Source organism: Sus scrofa, chromosome 7 (genome assembly GCF_054392235.1).
Source record: "Sus scrofa isolate SSC_HxYL_T2T_F1_AM1 chromosome 7, Sscrofa_HxYL_maternal_Yorkshire_Landrace_v2.0, whole genome shotgun sequence".
NCBI lineage: Eukaryota > Metazoa > Chordata > Mammalia > Artiodactyla > Suidae > Sus > Sus scrofa.
Genome location: NC_139389.1, coordinates 84388803 through 84414512, shown reverse-complemented (window position 1 = coordinate 84414512; position 25710 = coordinate 84388803). Strand labels below are relative to the sequence as shown.

Genomic DNA, 25710 nt, shown 5'->3' with positions numbered 1-25710 from the left:
TCGGTCCCTGCCCTTACTCAGTGGGCTAACGATCCAGTATTGCCGTGAGCTGTGGTGTAGTCTGCATACGCGGCTCGGATCCTGCGTTGCTGTAGCTCTGGTGTAGGCCGGTGGCTACAGCTCCGATTCGACCCCTAGCCTGGGAACCTCCATATGCCGTGGGAGCGGCCCAAAGAAATAGCAAAAAAAAAGACAAAAAAAAAAAAAAAAAAAAAAAAAAGAAATCTCAGAAGCCCCTTTAAGGAGAGAGTTGCTGAACCTTTGGAAGGATCCCTTTCCTCCAGGGACAAACAAGCAGGGGAGGTGGCGCACACAGATGCTTTGGAGCTTCTGGACATCCTGATTCACACAGTTTTTCCTAGACTCGGCTAGCTAAGCTCCTGCCCACACTGCCCCATCTCTACCCTCCCTTCCTGGCTCCCTCTTCCTCTTCCTTCTTATCCTGACCCCTCCCTGCCAGTTGTTGGACCTGGAGTTTCTGCTGAATCACCATCCAGTACTTAGTTCAGCCAAGAAGCCCGAACGCCCAGCTCAGCAATTTCCAAGAGCTGAGTAATTCTCTCTTCAGCATTAGCTAAACATGACTCCTGAGCCGGCGTGGGGGAGAAGAGAAACACCAAAGACACCGGGAAAGCAGGGGAGACAGGACACTTCGTTATGTTACCTAGGGGAGCCCCCTTTAAGGTCCTACTCACTACTTTTCCAGTCCTGGCCTGAAAAATTCCAGCTATCTCGGGGCCCAATTCTCAGGGCCAAGAACAGTATTGAACACATCACGGCCCTTGAGGAATGTTTGCTGAATGAACAAATTGGTGTGATTTGCAAGTATATAATGCTTCCCTATTCCTTTCAGTTTCCTCAGAGCAGGCTTTTGAGCAGCATCCATCCTGGGGTAACTCCCTGAGGAAGACTTCCAACCAAAGACCCAATCAGCAGCTCAGGGATTTGGAGAGGAGGTAGAAGGCAGAAATAGAACACATTGCTAACTAATCATCGCAAATGCTGGAGACACCCCCCCCCCTTTTGGTCTTTTGTCTTTTTAGGGTCGAAGCCTCGGCATATGGAAGTTCCCAGGCTAGGGGTCCAGTCGGAGCTACAGCTGCTGGCCTACACCAGAGCCACAGCAACTCAGGATCCGAGATGCATCTACAACCTACACCACAGCTCATGGCAACGCTGGATCTTTAACCCACTGAACGAGGCCAGGGATCAAACCCACAACCTCATGGTTCCTAGTAGGATTTATTTCCACTGCACCCTGATGGGAACTCCACAAACGCTGGAGACCCTTAAGAAGAAACATTTCATTTGAAACATATTTAATTTTGATTTGTAGGGAAACTAGATTTCTCCCTCTTAGTAGTCAATGTGTCAGCATAGCCAGCTGATTCTACTCATAACTCTTTCTTGTTTTTGACACCTTGATATTTGTTTTTATTTTAGGCCACCACCTCTCTGGCCTGGATTAATGCTTAGCTTGCTGACTCATCTCTCCCTATTTCAAGTGTCATGGTCTTTTCTTCACTCAAATGTGAACCTAATCATGTTACTCCTCTGCACCAAACCCTTCAGTTGGCTCCCTGTTTCTTGGATGAAGTTAGTTCTTCTCTGCATAATGACACATGGGATCCTTCAAGATCTGGCTCCTGGGAGTTCCCACTGTGGCTCAGTGCGCTAAGAACCTGACATAGTGTCTGTGAAGATGCAGGTTCGATCTCTGGCCTCAATCAGTGGGTGAAGAATCCAAAATTGTTGCAAGCTGCAATGTTAAGTTGAAGATGGGGCTCATATCTGGTGTTGCCATGGATGTGGTGTAGGCCTCAGCTGCAGCTCTGATTCAGCCTCTAGCCTGGGAACTTCCACATGCTTCAGATGCAGCCATAAAAAGAAAAAAAAGATAGAGTTGCCATGATGGCTCAGGGGAAACGAATCTGTCTAGCAGCCATGAGGACACAGGTTTGATCCCAGTGGGTTAAGGATCCGACAATGCCATGAGCTGTGGTGTAGCTCACAGATGCAGCTCGGATCTGGCGTTGCTATGGCTGTGGTGTAGACCGGCAGCTACAGCTCTGATTTGACCTCTAGCCTGGGAACTTCCATATGGCATGGGTGTAGCCCTCAAAAAACAAAACAAAAAGAAAAAAAAAAAAAAAAAAGATCTGGCTCTTGCTCCTCTTCAGCCTCATCTCCTGTCTCTCTCCTAGGTTCTACTCACCCCAAAGGACTTGCTTTTCTCCAATGAGTCATTTCTTTCTTAAGTCTTGCCTGTGCTGCTCCTCCCTCTCCCTGGCTGCTCTAGTATGTGCCCATCTGGAGATTACCTACTTACCTGTCAAGACCTAGCTCAAACTTGGAGCCCTCCCTAAGCACTCCTCTCCCAACCCTGAAGCACTTTTTTTCTGTGTGCTACACACTTTTGTCATCACATCATATTGTAATTATATATTTGTACACCCATCTTTTCACTCGCCTTTACTCTCTTCCAAGACTCTGTATAAAAAACGTCTTACCTCCACTCAGTGTAGGGGCTCAATATGGTGATAAACTGATGGATTTTCAGTTTCTTTTCTTTTCCTTGGAAATTCACTTAAACAGGTTTGTTCCATCTACCAGTTTGGTGGGTTTTGTGTTATTGTACCCATTTTGCAGCTGAAATTTTGGAATGGGACTATGGGGTGGCTGTTTGCATCAGCTTCTATGTTTGTCTATGTCTATATACATGTGTTATAGATGTGTGGAATTTTCTGTCTCCAGGCGGTACTGACAAAGAGTTCTCTTTAGTTGACTTTAAAAAAATAAAAGGCGGAGTTCCTGTCGTGGCTCAGTGGTTAACGAATCCGACTAGGAACCATGAGGTTGTGGGTTCGGTCCCTGCCCTTGCTCAGTGGGTTAACGATCCGGCGTTGCCGTGAGCTGTGGTGTAGGTTGCAGACGCGGCTCGGATCCTGCGTTGCTGTGGCTCTGGCGTAGGCCGGTGGCTACAGCTCCGATTCAACCCCTAGCCTGGGAACCTCCATATGCCGCGGGAGCGGCCCAAGAAATAGCAACAACAACAAAAGACCAAAAAGACAAAAAAAAAAATAAATAAATAAAAAAAAAAAAAAATAAAAAAAAATAAAAAATAAAAAAATAAAAGGCTTATATAAATTCTCAGAAATTTAATAGAAACTGACCCCCAGAAATTTCAGCTTCGTGTGATCTGGGAAAATATTCAGTGTTAAAGCTAGTTTACATTTGTTAGTTTAATTAATATAGACATGTCTTTAGAGTTATCAAATTTAAGTAACCTGAATCCTCATGGACACTGTCAGGTTCTTAACCCACTGAGCCTCAACAGGAACTCTTTTCCAAATTAGTAATTTAATACTAACGTTTTGCTAAGTTAAAATTAAACAATGGGGAGTTCCTGTTGTGACAGATTGGAAACAAATGTGACTAGGATCCATGAAGATTCGGGTTTATTAATCTCTGGCCTTGCTCAGTGGGTTAAGTATCCGGCATTGCCATGAGCTGTGGTGTAGGTCACTGACAAGACTCTGATCCAGAGTTGCTATGGCTGTGGCTGTGGCCAGCAGTTGTGGCTCCAATTCAACCCTTAGCCTGGGATCTTCCATATGCCATGGGTGCAGCCCTAAAAAGGCAAAAAAAAAAAAAAAGAGAATTCATTAAATGTCTAAATCACTTCCAAATAAGATAAAATACTAAAACACTGGAGATCCCACTGTGGTGCAATGGGTTAAGAACCTGACTGCAGCAGCAAGCATTCGATCCCTGGCTCAGCGCAATGGGTTTAAAGGATCCAGTGTTGCCACAGTTGCATCGCAGATCACAGCTGCAGCTTGAATTCAGTCCCTGGCCCAGGAACACAAAAAAAGCTGAATCATTAACTAAACAAGTCTAAGTTTACCTACTTCTGTCTTATTATGGAAAAACTAAAGATGTTTTTCCATTTATTAAAAACATGACTTGTACCACATTGAAAAAAACTACTATATTATGAGAAAATGTATGTTTTTAGAAATTATGTATTCATAAGTTTGCCAGTCAAAAAAAAAAATACTGGTATAACAGTTTACAATTGTTTAACAAAGATGAAATAATTATCTTTTATCTTCCTACCTGATATCTCCAAAATTTGGAAACTCAGTGAGTATTCTTTTTTTACTTTTTAAATTTTTTTTTTTTGCTTTTTAGGGCTGTACCCTCGGCATATGGAAATTCCCAGGTTAAGGGTGGAATTGGAGCTACAGCTGCCAGCCTATGCCACAACCACGGCAATGTAAGCCTCGTCTGCGACCTACACCACAGCTCACGGCAACACGGGGATTCTTAACCCACTGAGTGAGGCCAGGGACCAAACCCGCCGCATCCTCATGGATCCTAGTCAGGTTTGTTACCGCCGAGCCTCAATAGGAATTCTCTCAGTGAACATTCTTATTTTCATGGCAATATAGTTATTTGTATAAATTCTATAAGAATCCGTTCTCCTGGAGTTCCCATTGTGGCTCAGTGGTTAACGAATCTGACTAGGAACCATGAGGTTGTAGGTTCGATCCCCGGCCTTGCTCAGTGGGTTAAGGATCCAGTGTTGCCGTGAGCTGTGGCATAGGTTGCAGACACGGCTCGGATCCCATGTTGCTGTGGCTGTGGCGTAGGCCGGTGGCTACAGCTCCCATTAGAAAAATTATGTTCCAACAGAAACAATAATACACTGGGAGTTCCCGATGTGGTACAGTAGAAAGGAACCTGACTAGTATCTATGAGGATGCCGGTTCAATCCCTGGCCTCGCTCAGTGGGTCAGGGATCTGGCATTGCTGTGAGCTGTGGTGTAGGTCATAGACTCGGGTCAGGTCTGGTACTGCTGTGGCTGTGGTGTAGGATGGCAGCTACAGCTCCGATTCAACACCTAGCCTGGGAACCTCTATATGCCTCAGATGCAAACCTGAAAAGCAAAAAAAAAAAAGAAAAGAGGAGTTCCCGTCGTGGCGCAGTGGTTGACGAATCCGACTAGGAACCATGAGGTTGTGGGTTCGATCCCTGCCTTTGCTCAGTGGGTTAACGATCCGGCGTTGCCGTGAGCTGTGGTGTAGGTTGCAGACGCGGCTCGGATCCCGAGTTGCTGTGACTCTGGCATAGGCCGGTGGCTACAGCTCCGATTGGACCCCTAGCCTGGGAAAACTCACGTTTTCAGTTTTTCTCTCACATTTTGTTTTTTTTGTTTTCCTGGCTGTGCCCACAGCATGCCTAAGTTTCCTGGCCAGGGATCAAACCCGAGCCACAGCAGGGACAACTGCAGATCCTTAACGCACTGAGCCACCAGGGGGTTGACTCTTTTGACTTGAAATCATTGAGGACTAAAGCTGACATTTTCTTTTTTCTTTCTTTCTTTTTTTTTTTTTTTTTGTCTTTTGTCTTTTAAGGGCCACACCCACAGCATATGGAGATTCCCAGGCTAGGGGTCTAATTGGAGCTGTTGGTGCCGGCCTAAGCCAGAGCCACAGCAATGCCAGATCCCAGCCGCACCTGCGACCTACACCACAGCTCACGGCAATGCCCGAATCCTTAACCCACAGAGCCAGACCAGGGATCGAACCTGCAACCTCATGGTTCCTAGTCAGATTCGTTTCCGCTGAGCCACAAAGGGAACTCCTAAAGCTGACATTTTCTTGAAGTCCTGTGAACTGAAACTGAACAACTTGATATAAACTTAAGAGAGATCACAATAGCCCATGTTTAGAGAATCTTTGTGTCTGTTGCTTGGTAAGCCATTTAGAAGGTTTACCGGAACACCTGATGACATCATCAGTGACATTTCAAGCTGCAAAAGATGCTTTGAGCCTAACATCTAGAAATCTTCTCAGCTGGCAACTCTCAGGACTCAGACGCTGGGTTTATGGTTTGCACCAAGCATTAATCTCTATTTTTTCTTTTGTCTCCGTAAAAATGCCTCTTTTTAAATACCCGATAGTTTATACCATATAGGCCTAACTTGGGAGTGTCCACCTCAATACGCCTCCTGAAATGAGTAGCTGAACTGACCCGTAGTCAGAACTGAGAGACTGGTTCAGTGAGACATAAAGCAATCTATCAACTCAACTTCTGGACGGTGAATCTATTACAAGTTCCACAGGTGAGATTGTAGGGGACCAAAATTTACTACCCCAAAATGTCTCTGGCATGTGGATTAGCTCAAGGTGAAAACAATCATGGGCCAAAACTCAGGAAGAAATTTTGCCCTTCCTCCCTAGCTGCCTAAAAGGAATTTTTTTTTTTTTTTTTTTCGTCTTTTCTAGGGTCGCACTTGTGGCACATGGAGGTTCCCAGGCTAGGGGTCTAATCGGCTACACCACAGCCACAGCAAGGCCAGATCCTTAACCCAATGAGCAAGGCCAGGGATCAAACCGGCAGCCTCATGGTTCTCAGTCGGATTCGTTAACCACTAAGTCACGACAGGAACTCCCTAAAAGGAATTTAGATAGCGCTATCAGCAGAGATACTTGCAAAATATGGGCTAGGTGGTGGGGGAAACTCAGAGATTAGAGTCCACTCTCTGTCCCATTGTCTCCACAGGGCTCGACAAACATTTTTTTTTTTACCAAACATTTGCTTTTCATTTTCATGTCCATTACCTTCCTCCCCTTTTAAGTTCCAAACCCCTACTCCAACATTCTCTTTTGTCTTTTTTTTTTTTTTTTTTTTTTGTCTTTTTGCTATTTCTTTGGGCCGTTCCTGCGGCATATGGAGGTTCCCAGGCTAGGGGTCTAATCAGAGCTGTAGCTGCCAGCCTACACCAGAGCCACAGCAACGCGGGATCCGAGCCGCGTCTGCAACCTACACCACAGCTCACGGCAACGCCGGATCCTCAACCCACTGAGCAAGGGCAGGGATCGAACCCACAACCTCATGGTTCCTAGTCGGATTCGTTAACCACTGCGCCACGACGGGAACTCCTCTCTTTTGTCTTTAACTGAAGATGGTATTTAAGGTGAGGATTTTGGCCATTTTGGCGAGTTAGGTTTTCTGGGTCTCTCCTAAGCATATATGTTTGGAGCTCCCTTGTAGCACAGCAGGTTAAGCATCTGGAACTGTCACTCCAGCAGTTAGGGTTGCTGCTGCGGTGCAGGTTTGATCCCCAGCCTGGGAACTTAAAATAATTAAATAAACTTTTGTTTGTTTTTTCTCTTGTTAATCTGTTTCATGTCAATTTAATTCTTAGACCAGCCAGAAGAACCTAGAAGGGTAAAGGAAAATTTCTTCCTTCCCCCAAATACATACAAGGCTCCCACACCACTCTTTGGGGACCAGGGAAGGCAAGAAAGCAGCCCTGGCCAAGTATCTGAGGCAATATTTTTAGTATACAGGGATGAGAAATTTGGGGCTCAAGAATATGAAACCTCAAAAGAAAATGAACTGAGAGCAAGGGATTTAGGACTTTGGAAGGGCTGTAGAACCCTCTGCAGTCAAGGGATTAATTTGCAAGAGATCTGCAAAACAACACACACACAAGTACCTATTGAAGCATTCTGCATCAGGCTTCTGGAAACTTTCTGAAGAGGCATTTCAAAACAACTCAGGGTTAAAAGTAATACCTACAGTCAAGTCCTTAACCTTCTAAATCACTCAAGGAAGAAGAAGAAGGAGAAATCTGAAGCCCTGGAAAACTAGTCTCTTAGGAATCATAGTATAAAGATAGAAAATGAGATAAGAAGCCTTTCTTTTTGCTAGTGAAATGCATGCAGGGTACTCCTTTCTCCTCAGGGCAAGAAAGGAGAAGGAACTTCTTTAGAACAAGGCATTCAGGAAGGGGAGGCTTGAATGAGAAGAAAAGATTCTATTTCAGATGCTGGATGTGAACCCAGCCCCAAAAGAGAGGAATGAGGTGGGAGTTGCCTGAGTGAAAGATGGTCAGGTTCCAAGGGAGGAGGGACAAACTGATCCTAAAGGAAAACCCACAGTTAGGAAGCAGGAGGTACAAACAGGGAACCCCTGAACACCTGGCGCTCCTTCTGTGTCACTGAGACCCCACCCCCCCTTTTTTTTGGCTTTTTGCCTTTTCTAGGGCTGCTCCTGCGGCATACGGAGGTTCCCAGGCTAGGGGTCCAATCGGAGCTGCAGCCACCACCCTAAGCCACAGCAATGCGGGATCCAAGCTGCATCTTTGACCTGCACCATAGCTCACGGCAATGCCGAACCCTAACTCACTGAGCAAGGCCAGGGATCGAACCCACAACCTCATGTTTCCTAGTTGGATTCGTTAACCACTGAGCCACGACAGGAACTCCTGAGACCCTTTGTTTATAACTAGAAACTCAGGTAATAAATAGCCACAAGATGTGCCTATGTGCTAGAAGTGCAAGCTGCAGAAATAACTTGTCAAAATGTCTGTCTGTATACCTGGAAGTACGCACTGAGAGATGCATTTTGTTTAGAACTCTAAGGATACCTACTACCTATTCACTGTTACTAGGGCTCCTGGGCAGGAAGAGAGGTAAAGACGAGGTCTTTCATGAACAACTCTCTTAATATACTACTTTTATCTGGAGAATATAGTCATTTACTTAAGGAATCACTAAAAAGAAAGAAAGAAAAATACAAACAAAAGGAAGTTACCCAAACCAAGTTTTAATCTCTCCCAATCCCCCGTTCCCCCAACCCCCTGTTTCCCAACTCCCTCCTCCCACTAATGTGCATGGGGGGGGGGAAGAAAGGCTTTTCAGTTAATTAAAATATAAAAGACTTTCTTTTTTTTTCTTTACTGCCGGGTGGCTAGGGATATTCTGCTGACTCAGCAGTGAATAATCAGCTTTGACCTAAATAATAGAATAACTCAAAGTGGCAGCTGCTGTTGCAAAGCACCCGCCAAGCCAAATCTGCAATTCCCGCCAAGCCAAATCTGCAATTCCCGCTCTCTCCCTCTCCTCCCCACCACCCGCCAGGCTCAGCAGGCAAGCCAGTTACAGAAGGTGCTTTCTGCTTCTCCACCCTCATCTGGCCATCTGATCTTTTCCAAAACTCTTGAGGGTCGAGGGTCTTTGCACAAAGAGTAGCTTACCTAGCCTTGGCAAGTATGGGGAATGCAAAGGAAGACAGGGGTTCGGCTGCCAGGGGACCTCTACCCTGTGACCTGGTTTCTCTCCTAGAGAGCCGGCTAAACAGCCTCAGGGTTCTTGATTTCTAGTTGGAGGATCAGGGTGGCCTCTTGTGTGTGACACTTTAAGCAGCATCAGCAGGGAAAAGGAAGCCGTGTCTATGTGCACGAGATGCCGAAATAGCAGTGGCTAGCACTCTGTGGTTCCCCTTCCCACCCCCATTAACCTGTCTGAAGGCAGAAACAGCAATTCTTCTTGAATTCCCACATCCCCTTCCCGCTCCTCTCACTTCCTGCAGCTCCAGATCCAGCCAGCAAGCAAGGACTACCAAATGACTACCCTTAGTGACTCCACCACAGGACCATGAGGAGGACAGGACCACGAGGAGCCCCATGCTGACTTATGCAATCCTGTCTCTTGTCTCAAACAATCTGTGGCACAGCCACCCAAAGCACAGGCAGGATTTCACCCCCATTTCTCAGGAGGCGGGTTGGTGACCTGGCTGAGCACTGGCGGCAGTTAGAAAGGGGTGCAGGAGTTCCTGCCCAGTGGGTTAAGAATCCTATTGCAGTGGCTCAGGTCCCTGCAGAAGTGCAGGTTTCATCTCAGGCCCGGTGCAGTGGGTTAAAGGATCCAGCATTGCCGCAGCTGTGGCATAGGTCACAGCTGTGTCTTGGATTCAATCCCTGGCCCAAAAACCTTAAAATGCTGCAAGTGCGGCCATTAAAAAAAAGGAAGAAGAGTTCCTGTCATGGCTCCAAGGTTAATGAATCCGACTAGCATCCATGAGGTTCGATCCCTGGCCTCACTCAGTGGGTTAAGGATCCAGCATTGCTGTGAGCTGTTGTGTAGGTTGCAGATGCAGCTCGGATCCTGTGCTGCTATGGCTGTGGTGTAGGCGGGTGGCTACAGTTAAAACTGGACCCCTAGCCTGGGAACCTCCATATGCCACAGGTGCGGCCCTAAAAAGACAAAAATACCAAAAAAAAAAAAAAAAAAAAAAAAGGTGGATACAAGGACATTACATTTGTTTTCTCCCCACTCACACCTTTACACTCTCCTCCCAAAGTTTTAAGATGTGAGCTGGCAGGTTGAGGTAGAGGTGGAGAGGCCAGAAAAGTCTGCCCACGAGTGGCGGGGAGCCTCCAGCACGGTGTGTGTGCTGGGAAGAGAAGGAATCAGGGGCCCTGGCCTTCACTCAGGGACCTGCTATCCTGGCTAATTCATCTGTCTGGCTCTGCTTCCTTTTCTTTTCTTTCTGCTTTTTAGGGCCACGACTGTGGCACACAGAAGCTCCTAGATTCAGGGTCAGATCAGAGCTGTAGCCACAGGTCTACACCACAACCACAGCAATGCCAGATGTGAGCTGCATCTGCGACCTACACCACAGCTCATGGCAACACCGGATCCTCAACCCACTGTGTGAGGCCAGGGATCAAATCCTCCTCCTCATGGATACTAGTCAGGTTCATTACCACCAAGCCACAAAGGGAACTATCACTTTGCTTCTTTTTCTGCTCTAGTAAAATGTAATGCTGGCCCAGCTCACCATGTGGATTTGTTGTGAGGTGCAGATCTGGTAATACAGGTGCAAGTGCTTTATATATAAAAAACACTGCTAGTGAAAATTAGTGTGCCTCTGAGTTTCTTTTTTTAACACCAGATAATTATATGCAGAATCCATTCATTTGCAGCACACATGTCAGAATTTGAAAATGGGGTAAAAAAAGGAGAGGAGGAAAGAAAGTCGGAAAAGAAAGAGAACCAGAGACGGGTAGACCAGGAGGAAGGCTAAAAGAGGCCATCCTGAGAGCAAGGTCCAGATGGTACTTACATAAGCAGACAGCAGCCAGGAGGCGAAGGCCAGACTCCGGAGGGAAGCAGGTGGGGAAGAGCGGCTGTAGCACGTAGTTGGAGAAGGTGAGGGCAATGACGGCCTGGTTGGTGGGGTAGATCACCAGCACAGCAATCCACAGCCTCAGGAACCTGGAGGGGGAGCAGGACAGGACTTGAGCCAAGATAGCAATGGAGACCCTCCCCCCAGCCTCGGGCATGGCAGGGCTTTAGAAGCCATGGGGTTGGAGGGGAGCTCGGGCAAGTCCCTGGGCAGCATTAGCAGAGGCAGGCAGGTTAAAGGGGTACGTTTCCTTTTCGTTGGCAGGAATGCTGAGGAGCCCCAGCCCCAACTCAAATGAGATACCCAGCCCTCTGCAATGATGGTATATCATCATCTCTGGCCCCTAGCATCCAGTGGCGGAAAATAAAATTAGCAACCCCAGAATCTTCACAACCGGAGCATGCTAAGGGTGTGGCCACTTAAGCACCTGCTAAGGGGAGGCATGGGGTGTGGCTCTGAGGGGAAAGTGTCCTCTATACCCTTGGGCCCCTTTGTGAAGGTTGAGCTCTTTGTATCAGGGTTTGGAGAGCTGAGGAAATTCAAGATCAGGGCCTGGCTCTAGAGAGAGGCTGTTATCCTTGATATTGTGAGAAGTATCTTTTTTTTTTTTTTTTTTGGTCTTTTTGTCTTTTTAGGGCCACACCCAAGGCATACAAAGGTTCCCAGGGTAGGGGTCGAATTGGAGCTGTACCTGCCAGCCTACACCGCAGCCACAGCAACACCAGATCTGAGGCGCATCTGCGACCTAAACCACAGCTCGAGGCAACGCCAGATCCTCAACCCACTGAGCGAGGCCGGGGATCGAACTTGCAACCTCATGGTTACTAGTCGGGTTCATTAACCACTGAGCCATGACGGGAACTCCTTTTTTTCTTTTTTTTTCTGTTTTAGGGCCATACTTGAGGCATATGGAGGTTCCCAAGCTAGGGGTCGAATCAGCTACAGCTGCTGGCCTACATCACAGCCACAGCAATGCCAGATCTTTAACCCACTTAGCAAGGCCAGGGATTGAACCTGCAACCTCATGGTTCCTCGTCGGCTTCGTTTCCGCTGTGCCACGAATACTTTTCCATGTGGGAAGTATCTTAGTGGTCACTCTCATTGATCAGGATAAAAGGGCTTTGTTTTTGTTTTGTTTTGTTTTGGTCTTTTTGCCATTTCTTGGGCCACTTCCACGGCATATGGAGGTTCCCAGGCTAGGGGTCAAACTGGAGCTGTAGCCACTGGCCTACAGCCAGAGCCACAGCTCATGGCAACGCTGGATTCTTAACCCACTGAGCAAGGCCAGGGATCGAACCTACAACCTCATGGTTCTTAGTCGGATTCGTTAACCACTTCGCCAAAAGGAAACTCCAAAAGGGCTTTGTTTTTGTGATATGCTTTCCCTGGGAGTCTCGAGTCAGACTTGTCATTTAGTTCTACTTGTTCTCACTCATCGAATCGTACCCACAAAGGTCAATAGAGTTACTACAACCTGGTTCCTCTTTCATTCTCAGGGGCATCAGAGGATACAAGGGTATACTGGCAACAAGGCATGGAGGCAAAAGAGGATCTTAAGCTCAAGCACTCCTCAGCACCCTGGAAAGCCCTGGCCTCCGCTCCCTGGACCACACATCCTCTGCACATCCTCTTACCCAGCCAGTCCTCCAAAGATGTCCTTGACGTAGGAGTAGTCACCTCCAGATTTGGGGATAGTGACCCCGAGCTCAGCATAACACAGGGCTCCTACAGCTGTGATGAGACCTGTCACGATCCAGACGATGAGAGCGAGGCCCACAGAGCCAGCATTCTCCAGCACGCCTTTGGGTGAGACGAAGATTCCAGAGCCGATGATGTTCCCTGCGAGAGGCACCAAGGGTACCGGAGGGGAGACAGAGACAGTGGAGTCAGCACAGTTGGCAGAACCAGCACATGCAGGGGCACTTTCACCTTTGATCTTATGCTAAAATACCTTTGGGATGTGTAAATGCCCTCCAGGCAGGTATGTCTAGCAATAATTCTCCTTAGAAGCAGGGGAAAGAGCAGCAGACAATGGACACGTAGAGACCAGGAACTTAGTCGAGAGCTTTACATGCATTTCATCCTCAGGACAAGCCCATGGAGTCAGATATCGTTTCTCCCATTTTACCAGAGGAAACAGTGTCAAGAGTCTCAGAGGACTGCCCAAGTTCACACAGTTGTAAAAGTGGTGGTGCAAACTGATCTGATCTTCAGGGCACTCTGTCTGGCTGAACGTGATCTACCCAAGGTGACAAAAGTCTTCCTTAAGGCTGGCTGGAAATACAAGGGCTGTTCTGAGACTGGCTGCCTTTTTTTTTCTCAAGCCGCCCCTGCAGCATATGGAAGTTCCTGGGCTAGGGGTCAAATGGGAACTGCAGCCGAGCCTATGCCACAGCTGCAACACCAGATCCGAGCCACATCTGCAACTTACACCGCAGCTTACAGCAATGCCAGATCTTTCACCCAATGGGTGAGGCCGGGGATCAAACCCAAATCCTCACAGAGACAATGTTGGGACCCTTACCCCACAGCCACAACAGGAGCTCCCAGAAAGCTGTAAAATGAGCTTAAGAACAGAGTTCTCTTGTGGCACAGTGTGTTAAGAACCTGGCTTTATCACTGCTATGACTCAGGTCCCTGCTGTGGTGCAGGTTTGATCCCTTACACCCACAAGGGAACTTCTGAGTGCTGCGGGCGCAGCCAAAAAAAAAAAAGAGCTAAAGAGCAATACCTTTCAGACAGATTGTGGTCACACCCTATGTCTGGGGGTTTTCAAGACCCATGAGTATGGACAGCCCTCCTGGAAAGTGGCCAATCCACCAGACACAACAGCCTCACCCTTGATGAGGAGCATGAAATAACCCTATAAAAACAGCCCTGGTTGTTTGAAAGTAGTTTGTCAGAATGCAATACGTGCAAAGCCTCAGCACTATGTTCTTCCAAAGGTCATTTCCCTCCATTGGTCCATGTGACCCTGCCAGCACAGTATTCAGGAGGAGGAGGAGGGAGCACAGGTGTTTCTGTGTTACAAAGCAAGGGACAAGACACAGAGGGGTTAAGTGGCCTTCTCCAAATTCCACAGCTACTGATGGGTAAAATTGGATCAGAAGTCGGTCTCCTGATGCTTAATCCAAGGCCTCTTTCCACTAATCCACTTCTGTTCTGTATGCAAGGGGCTGCTTTGCTCCTGAGAGGTGAGGCTGGCAGCAGGGACTGAATGTTGGCTACGGGATGTCTATGCTGGGCGGGGGAAGAGCAGGAGCGTTGGGACAGTTCCTGACATGCTCCTTTTCCCAAGCTTTCCTTTGTCTACTTCGCATGATTCCTGGGGTCAGGTGCCACTTTACAGGGGTTTTGAAAGCTCCATCCACCCACACCAGCGAGGGCCTGAGGAAAGAAGCAGAGACTAAATGGATCAAAATGCAGGTCAAAAGGCAGAGCTGGAGTATTGAGGCCAGCTGGTTTTTTTTTTTTCCCCCTGCAGCATCTGGAGTTCCTGGGCCAGGGATCAGACTGAGTTACAGTTGTGACCTATGCTGCAGTTGCAACAATGCCGGATCCTTAACCCATTGTGCCAGGCCGGGAATTGAACCTGTGTCCCTGCACTCCAGAGATGCAGTTGATCCTGTCGAGCCACAGTGGGGACTCCAAGCATTGGATTTGACAGTGCTCTAGGGACACCTCAAATTCCCACCATCTCTCTTGGGTGGTTTGGAAACAGTTCTGGGCTGAATAAGATGCAGAGTATAAGATTTTATGCTCAGATTTCAAAAACTGACCTTCAGAACTCTACCAACTCCACTTCAACCCAGTCCTGAAACATTCACTTTTAAACCAAAATTCAATTTTTAAATCCCAGGCTGTGCATCCAATTATTTCTGTCAAAAAGGAAAGAGAATATTCACCTTCTAAAAGGAGTAATATTTCATCCTTTTTCGGATATAGAATATGCTTTCCCTTTTTAAACTAAAAAATTGCTGCCTGAGATGAGTCATGAGAGAAGAAAGGGGACAGGAAGAGCAGAAGAATGGCTGCAAGCAGTGAGACTGAAATACAGAATCAGAGGGCCTGGGGCCACAGCTAGGTTGGTTTCCACGGCAAGTAGGTACATCTGTCTCAGACAGGCCCTCTTTCTCCTACTGCTAATAGCCTATCCCAACAGGACAGGGCTGAGTATGGACATGAAGCTAAAAGAAGAAACTATTACTCATGTTCAAATCTGTGATCTAAACTTCAGGCAGAGAGAGAGAAAAAAATGAGATCCTGGGAGTTCCCACTGTGGCTCGGTGGTAATGAGCCTGACTGGGATCCATGAGGACGTGGGTTCTGCAACCAAACTAGTGCCCTGTAGGACTCTTGGGCACACAAGCCTTTCTGTGGCCTCCATTTCTTGTTTTTAGGGAATAAGCCTCAGCCTCCATGACATTCCCTGAGTTCCAAAGGGCAGTTGCTAATCAGGGAAGGGAGGGGATGCAGGGACCAGGTGGAGCAGTCAGGCGACAACAATGCAGCCTGTGGGCAGGGTCCTGGTTCCTCCTCAAGGAATATGCATAACAATATCTTTGAGCCTTCCTGCAGAGCTAACCACCCCCCCAACAAAAGGAAGAACTTTATGATGAAGCATTCTTCACTCCAGGAAAGAGGCATCAGATTTGAAAGACAATGCAAGCTTGCCTCTACCCTGATCCTTATCTCCAGCCCTATTTTCCACTCACTAAACCACAAAACCACCTCCTAATCCCTTCCAAAGGGGGCACAATAATCTTTAAGGCATCAGCGTGCTATGGCCCCCTTTGCCTGGCAAAGCAACAAAGTTAACTTTTTCTCCTGCACCCAAAATTCTGTCTCCGAACTTCTATTCGGCAACGGTGGACAGAGGCTGAGTTTTGGCAACAGCTCAATTCCTGCCCTCACTCAGTGGTTAAAGATCTGGTGCTGAGGTGAACTGTAGTGTAAGATGTAGGTCAGCAGACTCTGATCCCGCGTTGCTGTGGCTGTGGCGTAGGCCAGCAGCTGCAGCTCTGATTGGACCCCTAGCCTGGGAACTTCCATGTGCTGCAGTCCCAAAAAGACATTTAAAAAAAAAAAAAAAAGGAACGAAAATGAGATCCTGGATGCCACCAGTTCTAAAAGGCTTTTCTTTTTTTTTTTTCTTTTGGCCTCGCCTGGGGCATGCTTAAGTTCCCTAGCCAGGAATCATAACTGTGTCACAGGTACCAGAGCCACCACAGCAGTGACAATGCGGGATCTTAACCTGCTGAGCCACCAGGGAACTCCAGGCTTTTCCTACTTTCGTATTTTTGTTTAAAGTTCTACGCTTGGACTAAGGACACCTTTCAGCCCTCCTCTCTCCTCAATCCAACCCCTTGTGTGCTTTGCATGAATGCTCGGTCAGTGGAGACTAAAGGGCCTTCTAGTAGCATTCCAGGACGTGGTCACCCTGTCAACTGACCCCTCACCCGCCACACTAAATTGTGAGATGGGGTTACTGATAGTGCTGAAAGGTAATAGTAAATTCCTTGCCTGGCAGGAATTTATCAGAAGAGCCATCTGTAGGGCGTTTTAAAGCCAGCCAAGCGAAGAGCAATAGAACTAGGTTATAAGGAGTTCCGTCGTGGCTCAGAGGGAATGAAACCGACTAGTATCCATGAGGACTCAGGTTTGATCCCTGGCCTCGGTCAGTGGGTTAAGAACCCGGTGTTGCCGTGAGCTGTGGTGTAGGCCCAAGATTCGGCTTGGATCCTGCGTTGCTGTGGCTCTGATGTAGGCTGGCAGCTGCAGCTCCGAATAGACCCCTAGCCTGGGAACCTCCGTATGTCCTGAGTGTGGCCCTAAAAAAATAAAAATATAAATATAAATAAAACTAGCCCTAGGGGTTAGAAAAACAATACAGGAGAAAAATGAGGTTTGAGATGCTGAAAGGGGTAGGGTGGGGAATGGTTAGGCATTTCTCAGAACCAGGAATGGCTGTTGCCACGGAAAAAATGAGGGTGGATGTTACTGAAAAGATTCCATCTTCTCAGGAATGAAGAGTGTCAAAATTCCACTCAGGGTTCTTGGAAAACAGTGCAGTGCAGATTGAGCACTTGAGTTCTCCAGCTTTCACTCTGACGTTTCCAGAGTACGTGCCCCTCCCCCCATCCCAGGTGGGGGATGGGAGGTGCAATACCAATAGCCCTTTTTGGGGATCTGACCACTTCCTGTCTACACCGATTCTTTTCTTTGATAACGTTGCCTTCCATGGAGATGCCCTAGTGGATGGTGAGGGCTGGCATTGGGACAGGTATTCCTGTTTTATAAAACTTGGGTTCTCTCCATCAACACTCTTAATTTTCCAGCTCCTGCTGTGGTGCAGTGGGTTAAGAATCTGGTTGCCACAGAGGCTCTAGTTCGATCCCTGACCCAGGGCAGTGGACTAAAGGATCCAACATTGCCACAGCTGTGGCACACAGGTTGCAGCTCCATCTCGGATTCAATCCCTGGCTCCCTGGCCCAGGAACTGCCATATGCTGTGGGTGATGCCATGAAAAAAAAAAAATCTTAATTTTTGACCAAATTAAAATGACAAAGATAAAACAAAAATTTGAATTATGCTAACCAAAACTGAGCCCTAGGGAATGGAAGGAGAGGAATGCCTCGCCCTGATTCTACGAAGTTACTACCTAGAAAACCAGAATCAGGTTGTCTCCTCCCTCTTAGCAGCCTCTGGAACTTCTGCAGGGGGAGGAATGTCACTCAGAGCACAGCTTCGTACTGGAGCAGAAACATATTCACACTACATTTACTTAAAAGTGATACCTACTAACTACAACCTTTAGTGTGATCATTTGAGTAATATTTATCTCCCCTACTAGACTGCAAGCTCCATGAAAGCAGGAAACTGTATTGCTTACTTGCGAAATGTCACATAGTAGACATGCTATAAATGTTTATCAAATAAATAACAGCTGGTATCAATCTAGAACTTATCTCTAAAGAGCAATTTATTTATTTATTTATTTTTTTTGGCTTTTTGTTGTTGTTGTTGTTGTTGGTTGTTGCTATCTCCTGGGCCGCTCCCGCGGCACATGGAGGTTCCCAGGCTAGGGGTCGCATCGGAGCTGTAGCCACCGGCCTACGCCAGAGCCACAGCAACTCAGGATCCGAGCCGCGTCTGCAACCTACACCACAGCTCACGGCAACGCCGGATCGTTAACCCACTGAGCAAGGGCAGGGACCGAACCAGCAACCTCATGGTTCCCAGTTGGATTCGTTAACCACTGTGCCACGACAGGAACTCCTAAAGAGCAATTTAATATACTTGTTTATCAGGTCCCACCTGGGGATAAAAATAACAATAATAATAATAACAATACATCTATTTATCTGGAACCTCCAAATCCTAGGAAATGTGTTAAGTGTGCATTATAGGCAAATGAGTAAAGCAACCTACTTATTTCACTTCTGAGGAGAGTGGACTGGCTACAATTACTATTTCTAATTTATAGGCAAGAAAGGAGGGCAACCATTATTCTCATTTTTCCAAATGGGGAATATGAGGAGGAGGTATTATTATCCCTATTTTAGGGATGAAAAAACTGAGACCCAGAGAGGTAGTCATTTGCCTAAATCACAGGGTAAGTTAGTAGGTAACTGGACTAGAACCTAAATCTTCTGTCACAGCCTCAAGCTTCTCCCTGAAAATTGTCAGTTTTATTTGCTCCAGGCAATGAGAATAGTTCACCGAAGACGCTTATTAAAGAAATGGAACACAGGAGTTCTCTTGGCGTAGCAAGTTAAAGGATCTAGCACTGTCACTGAGGCAGCCTGGGTTTGATCCCTGGCCCTGAAACTTCCACATGGCGAGGATGCGCCCCAAACAAAACATGAACCAACCAACCAAACAAAAAAAAAAAGCAACAAAACCAAAACTGGAATGTTGATCTGATTTCTGCCTTCGATTGCAACACCCCCCCACCTTTTTTTGCTCTTTAGGGCCACACCTGAGGCATATGGAAATTCCTAAACTTGGGGTAACAGCTGCAGCTGCCAGCCTACGCCACAGCCACAGCAAAGTGGGATCAGAGCTGCATCTGTGACCTCTACCACAGTTCATAGCAACACCAGATCCTTGATCCACTGAGCAAGGCCTGGGATTGAACCTGAGTCCTCACGGATCCTAGTCGGATTTATTACCACTGAGCCACGAAAGGAACTGCTGCAATACCACCTTTAACGGTGATTTACAAAATGTTCATGTCCACGACTTTACTTGAATCTCATTAACGACTTTCTTGGGTACGCAGGGCAGGTAACTATCACTCCTGTTTACCTTTGTGAAGACTAAGGTTCAGAAAGGTAAAGATCCTTGATTAAAGTCACATACTTCATAGGTGTGAGGCCTCCAGGAGAGGCCATGTCCTTGGACTCCTGGCCCAAGGGTTCCTCCTCCTCCATGCTGCTTCTCCTCTAGGGATTGCACAACACACACTTTAACTGCAGGGCTTTTATATGTTACACTGTCTAAAGGAGGGTTTAATGAAGTGGCTTTGAAAAAGGAGAATGGGGAAAGGGCTTTTCTACCTTGTCTAGGAAACTTCCATGATAAGAGCTTGGAAGCAAGTTGATGAAGGTAGAGATTTTTTTCCTCCTTTCAGACCGAACCCACGGCATAAGGAAGTTCCCACGCTAGGAGTCGAATCGAAGCTGTAGCTGCAGACCTACACCACAGCCACAGCAATGCCAGATCCAAGCCTCATCTATGACCTACACCACAGCTCATGGCAAGGCAGGATCCTTAACCCACCACTGAGCAAAGCCAGGGATCAAACCCTCATCCTCATGGTTACTAGTTGGGTTCACTACCACTGCGCCACTACGGGAACTCCCTCCTCCACGGCCACGGTTTTACTCTTAGACATCGTCTTACAAGCCATTCAGGAATGAGCTGCCCACCCATCTGGTAAAGCCAAGGTGCTGGAAGTCAGACTCCATCCTCTTTCACCCATCCCAATCAGTAAAATAACCATCTTATCACATAGATCTTCTTTAGTGAAAAATGGAGTCTAGGATGCCTGGACAATGAAGTCCAGCTTGGCTTGTTCTGCCAAAGCCAAGCCAAGTGAACTGCTCCATACAAAAGGGGCCAAGTTGTATCGGTGGACAAGTCATCACTAGAGAAACCGCTGGAATGGAGAAAATCACATTTGACATGTGTAACCACTGACTTCCCAACCTGCGTGCCAATACTTACGTACTTCCTATTAAGGCCTTCGTCACCTCCAGGCCTGTCCACACTAGAATGCTGTAGCCATCAAGACATCTCCTAGGGCACAGAATTAGACTTCTAATGCACAACAGACCCTCAAGTCTAAAAGGCTTTGGCCTTCCCTACTGACTCATACCAGACTTGAAATCTAGCCAGAGCTCCTCCTTTCTTCGATGTCTGGAGAAAGCGGAGGTGAACCTTCTTTGTGTTTCTCCCACAAGTGGCTGGGAGGATTTCAGGATTTTTCAGGACTATGTGGACAGTATGGAAGGAGGGTCAGCACACTGAGGCCAGGTCTTGATCCTCTTGGCAGGGCCTAGAACTTCACCACGCCTCTCACGCTGTGTCTACTTTTTTCTGGCCCCGTCCACAGTATGTACATGTTCCCAGGCCAGGGATCGAGCCCACGCCACAGAGGACTCTTGCCAAGCCAAGGCAGTGGCAATGCCAGATGTTAACCATTAGCCCACCAAAGGACTCTACCCTGTGTTCGCTTTTCCATCAAGGCCTGTACAAACAGCTACCTCAGTGTGACAGTAGGTCAGGACTCCATCAAACACCCTACAGGACTGCCATCTCCTCCTGCAGAACAGAAATGTGGAAGGCCCTGTAGGACTCTGCTGATTTGGATTCCTTGCTGAAGAGTGAAAAGGGTGCAAGACTTAGAGTCAGAGGAGCCACCGAGTCCTTGCTTTGTCCCTCACAAGCCGTGTGACCTGAATTTTTCTGAGCTTCCTGTCTGCTGGATGGGAATACTCGCTCCCACCTTGCCTACTTTACAGGATTGTTGTGGGATCAAAGGTGATCACACATGTGTGGAAGTACTTTATAATCTGTTTAATGCCAGCAAATATAAGGAGTCGCTAGGATTTATAGCAGTAGGGCTAGAGACCATCTCTAGAAGACACCAATGGTCTTGTTTTAGAAGTCTGGCTCTGAAATACCACCGCAGAGCCAGGGCCATGAAGCGTTCTCTGAACAACTGTTTGCTTGTCTAGCTATGATTTTTAGATGCCGCAGGTGGGCAGCCAACAGGTAATTGCATCTCAAAAAGTATTTGCTGAGCGCCCACCCTGTGTGTGCTTGCTTTAAAAGGTAATTGGGGAAGCACTTGTTAACGCAGGGACTTTTAACAAAATAGATGGAGCCAACTACCACCCACCAGCCATTGAAAGACAGGATCCTGGCCTGAGGGGATAAGAGTGATTAGCACTCAAAAATGCCCATTAAGGCGTCACACTGGGCTTCCAACATCTCCAAGGGAAGCCAGACACCAGCAGGGAGAGGTTTGGTCTACCAGTGGTTCTCATCCAGGGGCAATTTAGCAACATCTCCCCACCCTCAGGGAACAACTGGCAAAATGTCTGGAGACATTTTTGGTTGTCACAACTGGGGAGGGGGTGCTACTGGCATCTTGTGGGTAGAGCCCAGGGATGCTGCGGAGGATAGCCCCCACCCCTCAATGAAGTCTCTGGCCCACTAGGTGATAGTGCCAAAGTTGAGGTAAGCCTCAATGTCATCATTTAGTTAATACCCAAAGTCCTTTTCAAATTTGAACTCATGGAGTTCCCGTCGTGGCGCAGTGGTTAACGAATCCGACTAGGAACCATGAGGTTGCAGGTTCGGTCCCTGCCCTTGCTCAGTGGGTTAACGATCCGGCGTTGCCGTGAGCTGTGGTGTAGGTTGCAGACACAGCTCGGATCCCGCATTGCGGTGGCTCTGGTGTAGGCCGGTGGCTACAGCTCCGATTCAACCCCTAGCCTGGGAACCTCCATATGCCGCGGGAGCGGCCCAAGAAATAGCAACAACAACAACAACAAAAAGACAAAAAAAAAAAAAAAAAAAAATTTTGAACTCATGATATTTGGGTGCTTGGTGTTTTGTCCTTTTTTTTTTTTTTTCTCTTTAGGGCCAAACCCAAGGCACATGGAAGTTCTCAGGCTAAGGGTCAAATCAGAGCTACGGCTGCTGGCCACAGCCACAGGAACTCCAGATCCGAGCTTCATCTGCAGCGTACAACACAGAGGCCAGGGATCAAACCTGCATCCTCATGGATACTAGTTGGAATGTTTCTGCTATACCACAATGGGAACTTCCTTTTCTTTTTTTTTTTTTTTGCTAAGCACACAAATTTAGTGTTTATGGGAATAACTTATTTTTAAGCTAAATTTTTTTCCCCATTTTTATTAAAGCCACACCTGCAGCACATGGACATTCCCGAGCTGGAGTGGAATAGGAGCTGCAGCTGTGGTCTACAACATAGCCATGGCAACACAGGATCCAAGCCCCATCATCAACCTACCCTGCAGCTTGTGGCAACGCTGGACCCTTAACCCGCTGAGCAAGGCCAGAGATTGAACCCACATCCTCAGATATACTATGTCAGGTCCCTAACCCTGTGAGCCACAACAGAAACTCCTAAAAATTATTTTAATACATAACAATAAATTTACCATCTTAACCACTTGTAAATATACGGTTCAGTATTGTTAAGCATATTCACATTGTCGGGAGACACATCTCCATCAGATGATTCAGTTTAAACTGCCTGCTATTATTCGACAAATACTTTCTAAGCCCTGTGCCAGGCTGAATACGTGGGGATGTGCAAGCAAGTGAGACTCAGTCCCTGCCCTCAGGGAACTGTGCAGAGAAGTAAAGCCATGATGCATGTGGACACAGAACTGACAACATCAGGGAGAATGGACATTGCATGAGCGCAATTGCAACACATAACAAGATATTAGGGATGGAAAAGGTCACTGGTAAGGACCATTTGCAAAAAGCTTCCTGAAAGTGGGGAAGCACAAGAAGCTGATGAATAAGTGGACTCAAGTCAACAGAGAGAAAAGGAAAAGCACTGAGTGCTTGGGAGTTCCTATCATGGCGCAGCAGAAACAAATCCGACTAGGAAACATGAGGTTGCAGGTTCGATCCCTGGCCCCACTCAGTGGGTTAAGAATCTGGCGTTGCCCTGAGCTGTGGTATAGGTCACAGACAGCTCGGATCCAGCATTGCTATGGCGTAGGCTGGCAGCTGTAGCTCTGATTGGACCCCTAGCCTGGGAAGCTCCATATGCTGCAAATGGGGCCCTAAAAAGCAAAAAAAAAAAAGCATTTGCTGCTCAATAAGCAGGTCAGACTGGGCTCAGTTGATCAGTTCTTCGCTTCACCCATTCAGTCCAATCTAAGTTTCTGAACCACAATTAGTGAGAGTAAATGTGTGTGTGTTTAGGGGGTGTGGTGGGGGAGTGAAGATGGTAGAGGATGAGCTTAAGGAGAGAAAAAAATATATTTATTGAACATATACTATAGGATATAAGCCTTATTTTAATATTCCACAGGAAGTGTCTATTTTACTGATAATTAAATTGTTCCAAGTTACCAAACTTGGAAACAGGGACACAGTTTGCAAACTCAGGACTATCTCTGCAGTTCCCATTGTGGCTCCATGGAAACGAATCCGACTAGTATCCGTGAGGACACAGGTTCAATCCCTGGCCTCACTCAGCAGGTCAGGGATCTGGCATTGCTGTGAGCTGTGATATAGGTCACAGACGTGGCTTGGATCCTGCTATGGCGGCTGTGGCTGTGGCATGGGCCAGCAACTGTAGCTCCGACCTGGGAACTTCCATACGCCACAGTTGCAGCCCTAAAAAAGCAAGGAAAAAAAAAAAAAAAAAAAAAAAAAAGACTATCTCTAAAGCCCTTCCTTTTCTGTGAAATCATCAGTGGCTCCTCCCTTTCCATAATATGCTGATACGAATCATGGAAAAATTCATTATATGCTTTCTACTTCCAGGATCAGGGCCCCCTTAACAAATGCCTCCTTATCCCTGAGGCAAACTGACCTGCTTGTAGCAGCTGCTTACTAAACACCTTATGCAGAACTGTACTCTAAGGAGGCAGCTAAAGCATTATGCATCTCACAGATGTACAAACAGGCACCTTGAAAATCTCTATATAGTGAGAAAAGTACACTATTAATTGTGGGGCAACGGTATGCTCCCCGGGAAATCGACCTTCACAACATGCTGGTGTGAGGCTGCCCAGAACATCTTAAGGCATATTGTGAAACCCTCTCCCCGGGAGTGATGTCACTGCTAACACTGAAGATATTTCCAGCAGGGAGCAAACCAATGGGAAGGCTTGTGACCGTGATGACGAGGGACGTGATCGATAAAGCTTTTCAGCTCAAACTTCATTCATTCTATAAATAAAACAGCTTAAAATAGACTTGAGAAATAATTTGGCTTCTCAGAAATAAAATTCACCAGTGCCAGTGCACAGGGTCTGGCATATAATGCTGAATGAGTGTTTGCTGAATGTTAAAATATGGGCCTATCCTGAATCCTATGCCCAGCAGCCCCCAGCCCTTTGCTAGCCTGCACTTTGCTATCTCTAGACCTCTGGGGAGAAAGACTGGGAGGACCGCTCTCAGCAGACACGTTCTGGGAGGGGAACAAGGCCTGGTCCTTCTTGCTCTGTATGCTCAGCTGGAAGTTAAAATTTAGAAGGGATGAGGAATTCCCTGGTGGCAAAGTTATCACTGCTATGTCTCAAGTCACTGCAAGTGGTCCAGGTTTGATCCCTGGCCTGGGAATTTTTTGTTTGCTGAGGGTACGGCACCCCTCCCCCCAAAAAAGGACAAAAATTTAGAAGGGACAGATTCCTAACTTTCTGTTGTTTTGGGTAGTTTGGAATATATTCTTGGGATTATCTGCTCATGTCCCACTTTTTTTTTTTCCTTTTAGGGCCGAACCTTCGACATACGGAAGTTCCCAGGCTAGGGGTCGAATTGGAGTTGTAGCTGCTGGTCTACACCACAGCCACAGCAATGGTGGGTCTGAGGCTCTTCTGTGACCTACACCATAGCTCAAGGCAACGCTGGATCCTTAACCCACTGAGTGAGGCCAGGGATTGAACTAGGATTCATGGATCCTAGTCCAGTTTGTTAACGGCTGAGCCAGGAAGGGAACTCTGCCCTGCTTTTTTGACACCCCTGTACCACCCCCAAACAATAACAACAAAACAAGAGAAACAACAGACATTCCAGAGGCATTTCTTTGTAAGCAGCTGTGCTGCTGGATTAAGCCTCAGAGGAAAGCAGAAAACCGTGGCAGCTGGGCAACTTGAAAGCCTCAACCAGTACCCCATACCTCCATGCCACAAGCTGATTTAATTGAGAAAAGTGATATATATGGTGCCAGCTTCTCTGAGAAGGTCATCTGATCTGGGTACAGGGTGTTTTGTTGTTGTCGTTGTTCCTTTTCTAAATAGAACGGGTTGTTTGGTTGTTTCTCGGACACACTTCTCTACCCGCTGCGTTTCTATTTTCTTTCGCCAGCCCCAAGCGTCTCCTGCTAGTCACTCATCCTGCATCACTCTGTTCTTTGAGAGAACATTCTGTCACCTTGCCAGTACAGGTCTCCACCCGACTCCTCCTTGAACTCCTTGGTCCTGGACACAGGAAGTAA

The 25710-nt window shown here is 47.1% G+C and overlaps 1 protein-coding gene across 4 annotated transcripts in view; it reads right to left on the bottom strand.

Moving 5' to 3' along the window:
- Positions 1 to 25710, bottom strand: part of SLC7A8 (solute carrier family 7 member 8) — a 67042-nt gene that overhangs the window by 32546 nt on the left and 8786 nt on the right. For all 4 annotated transcript variants that reach the window (XR_014810838.1, XR_014810837.1, XR_014810839.1 and 1 more), the window contains 2 exons: positions 12622 to 12826; positions 10925 to 11076 (listed from right to left, as the gene is read on the bottom strand). Coding sequence is in view for 1 of the 4 variants with exons in the window: in XM_021099240.2 (XP_020954899.1) it covers positions 10925 to 11076; positions 12622 to 12826 (357 nt within the window). In the remaining 3 variants the exon portion in view is untranslated. The remainder of the gene's footprint in view (positions 1 to 10924; positions 11077 to 12621; positions 12827 to 25710) is intronic.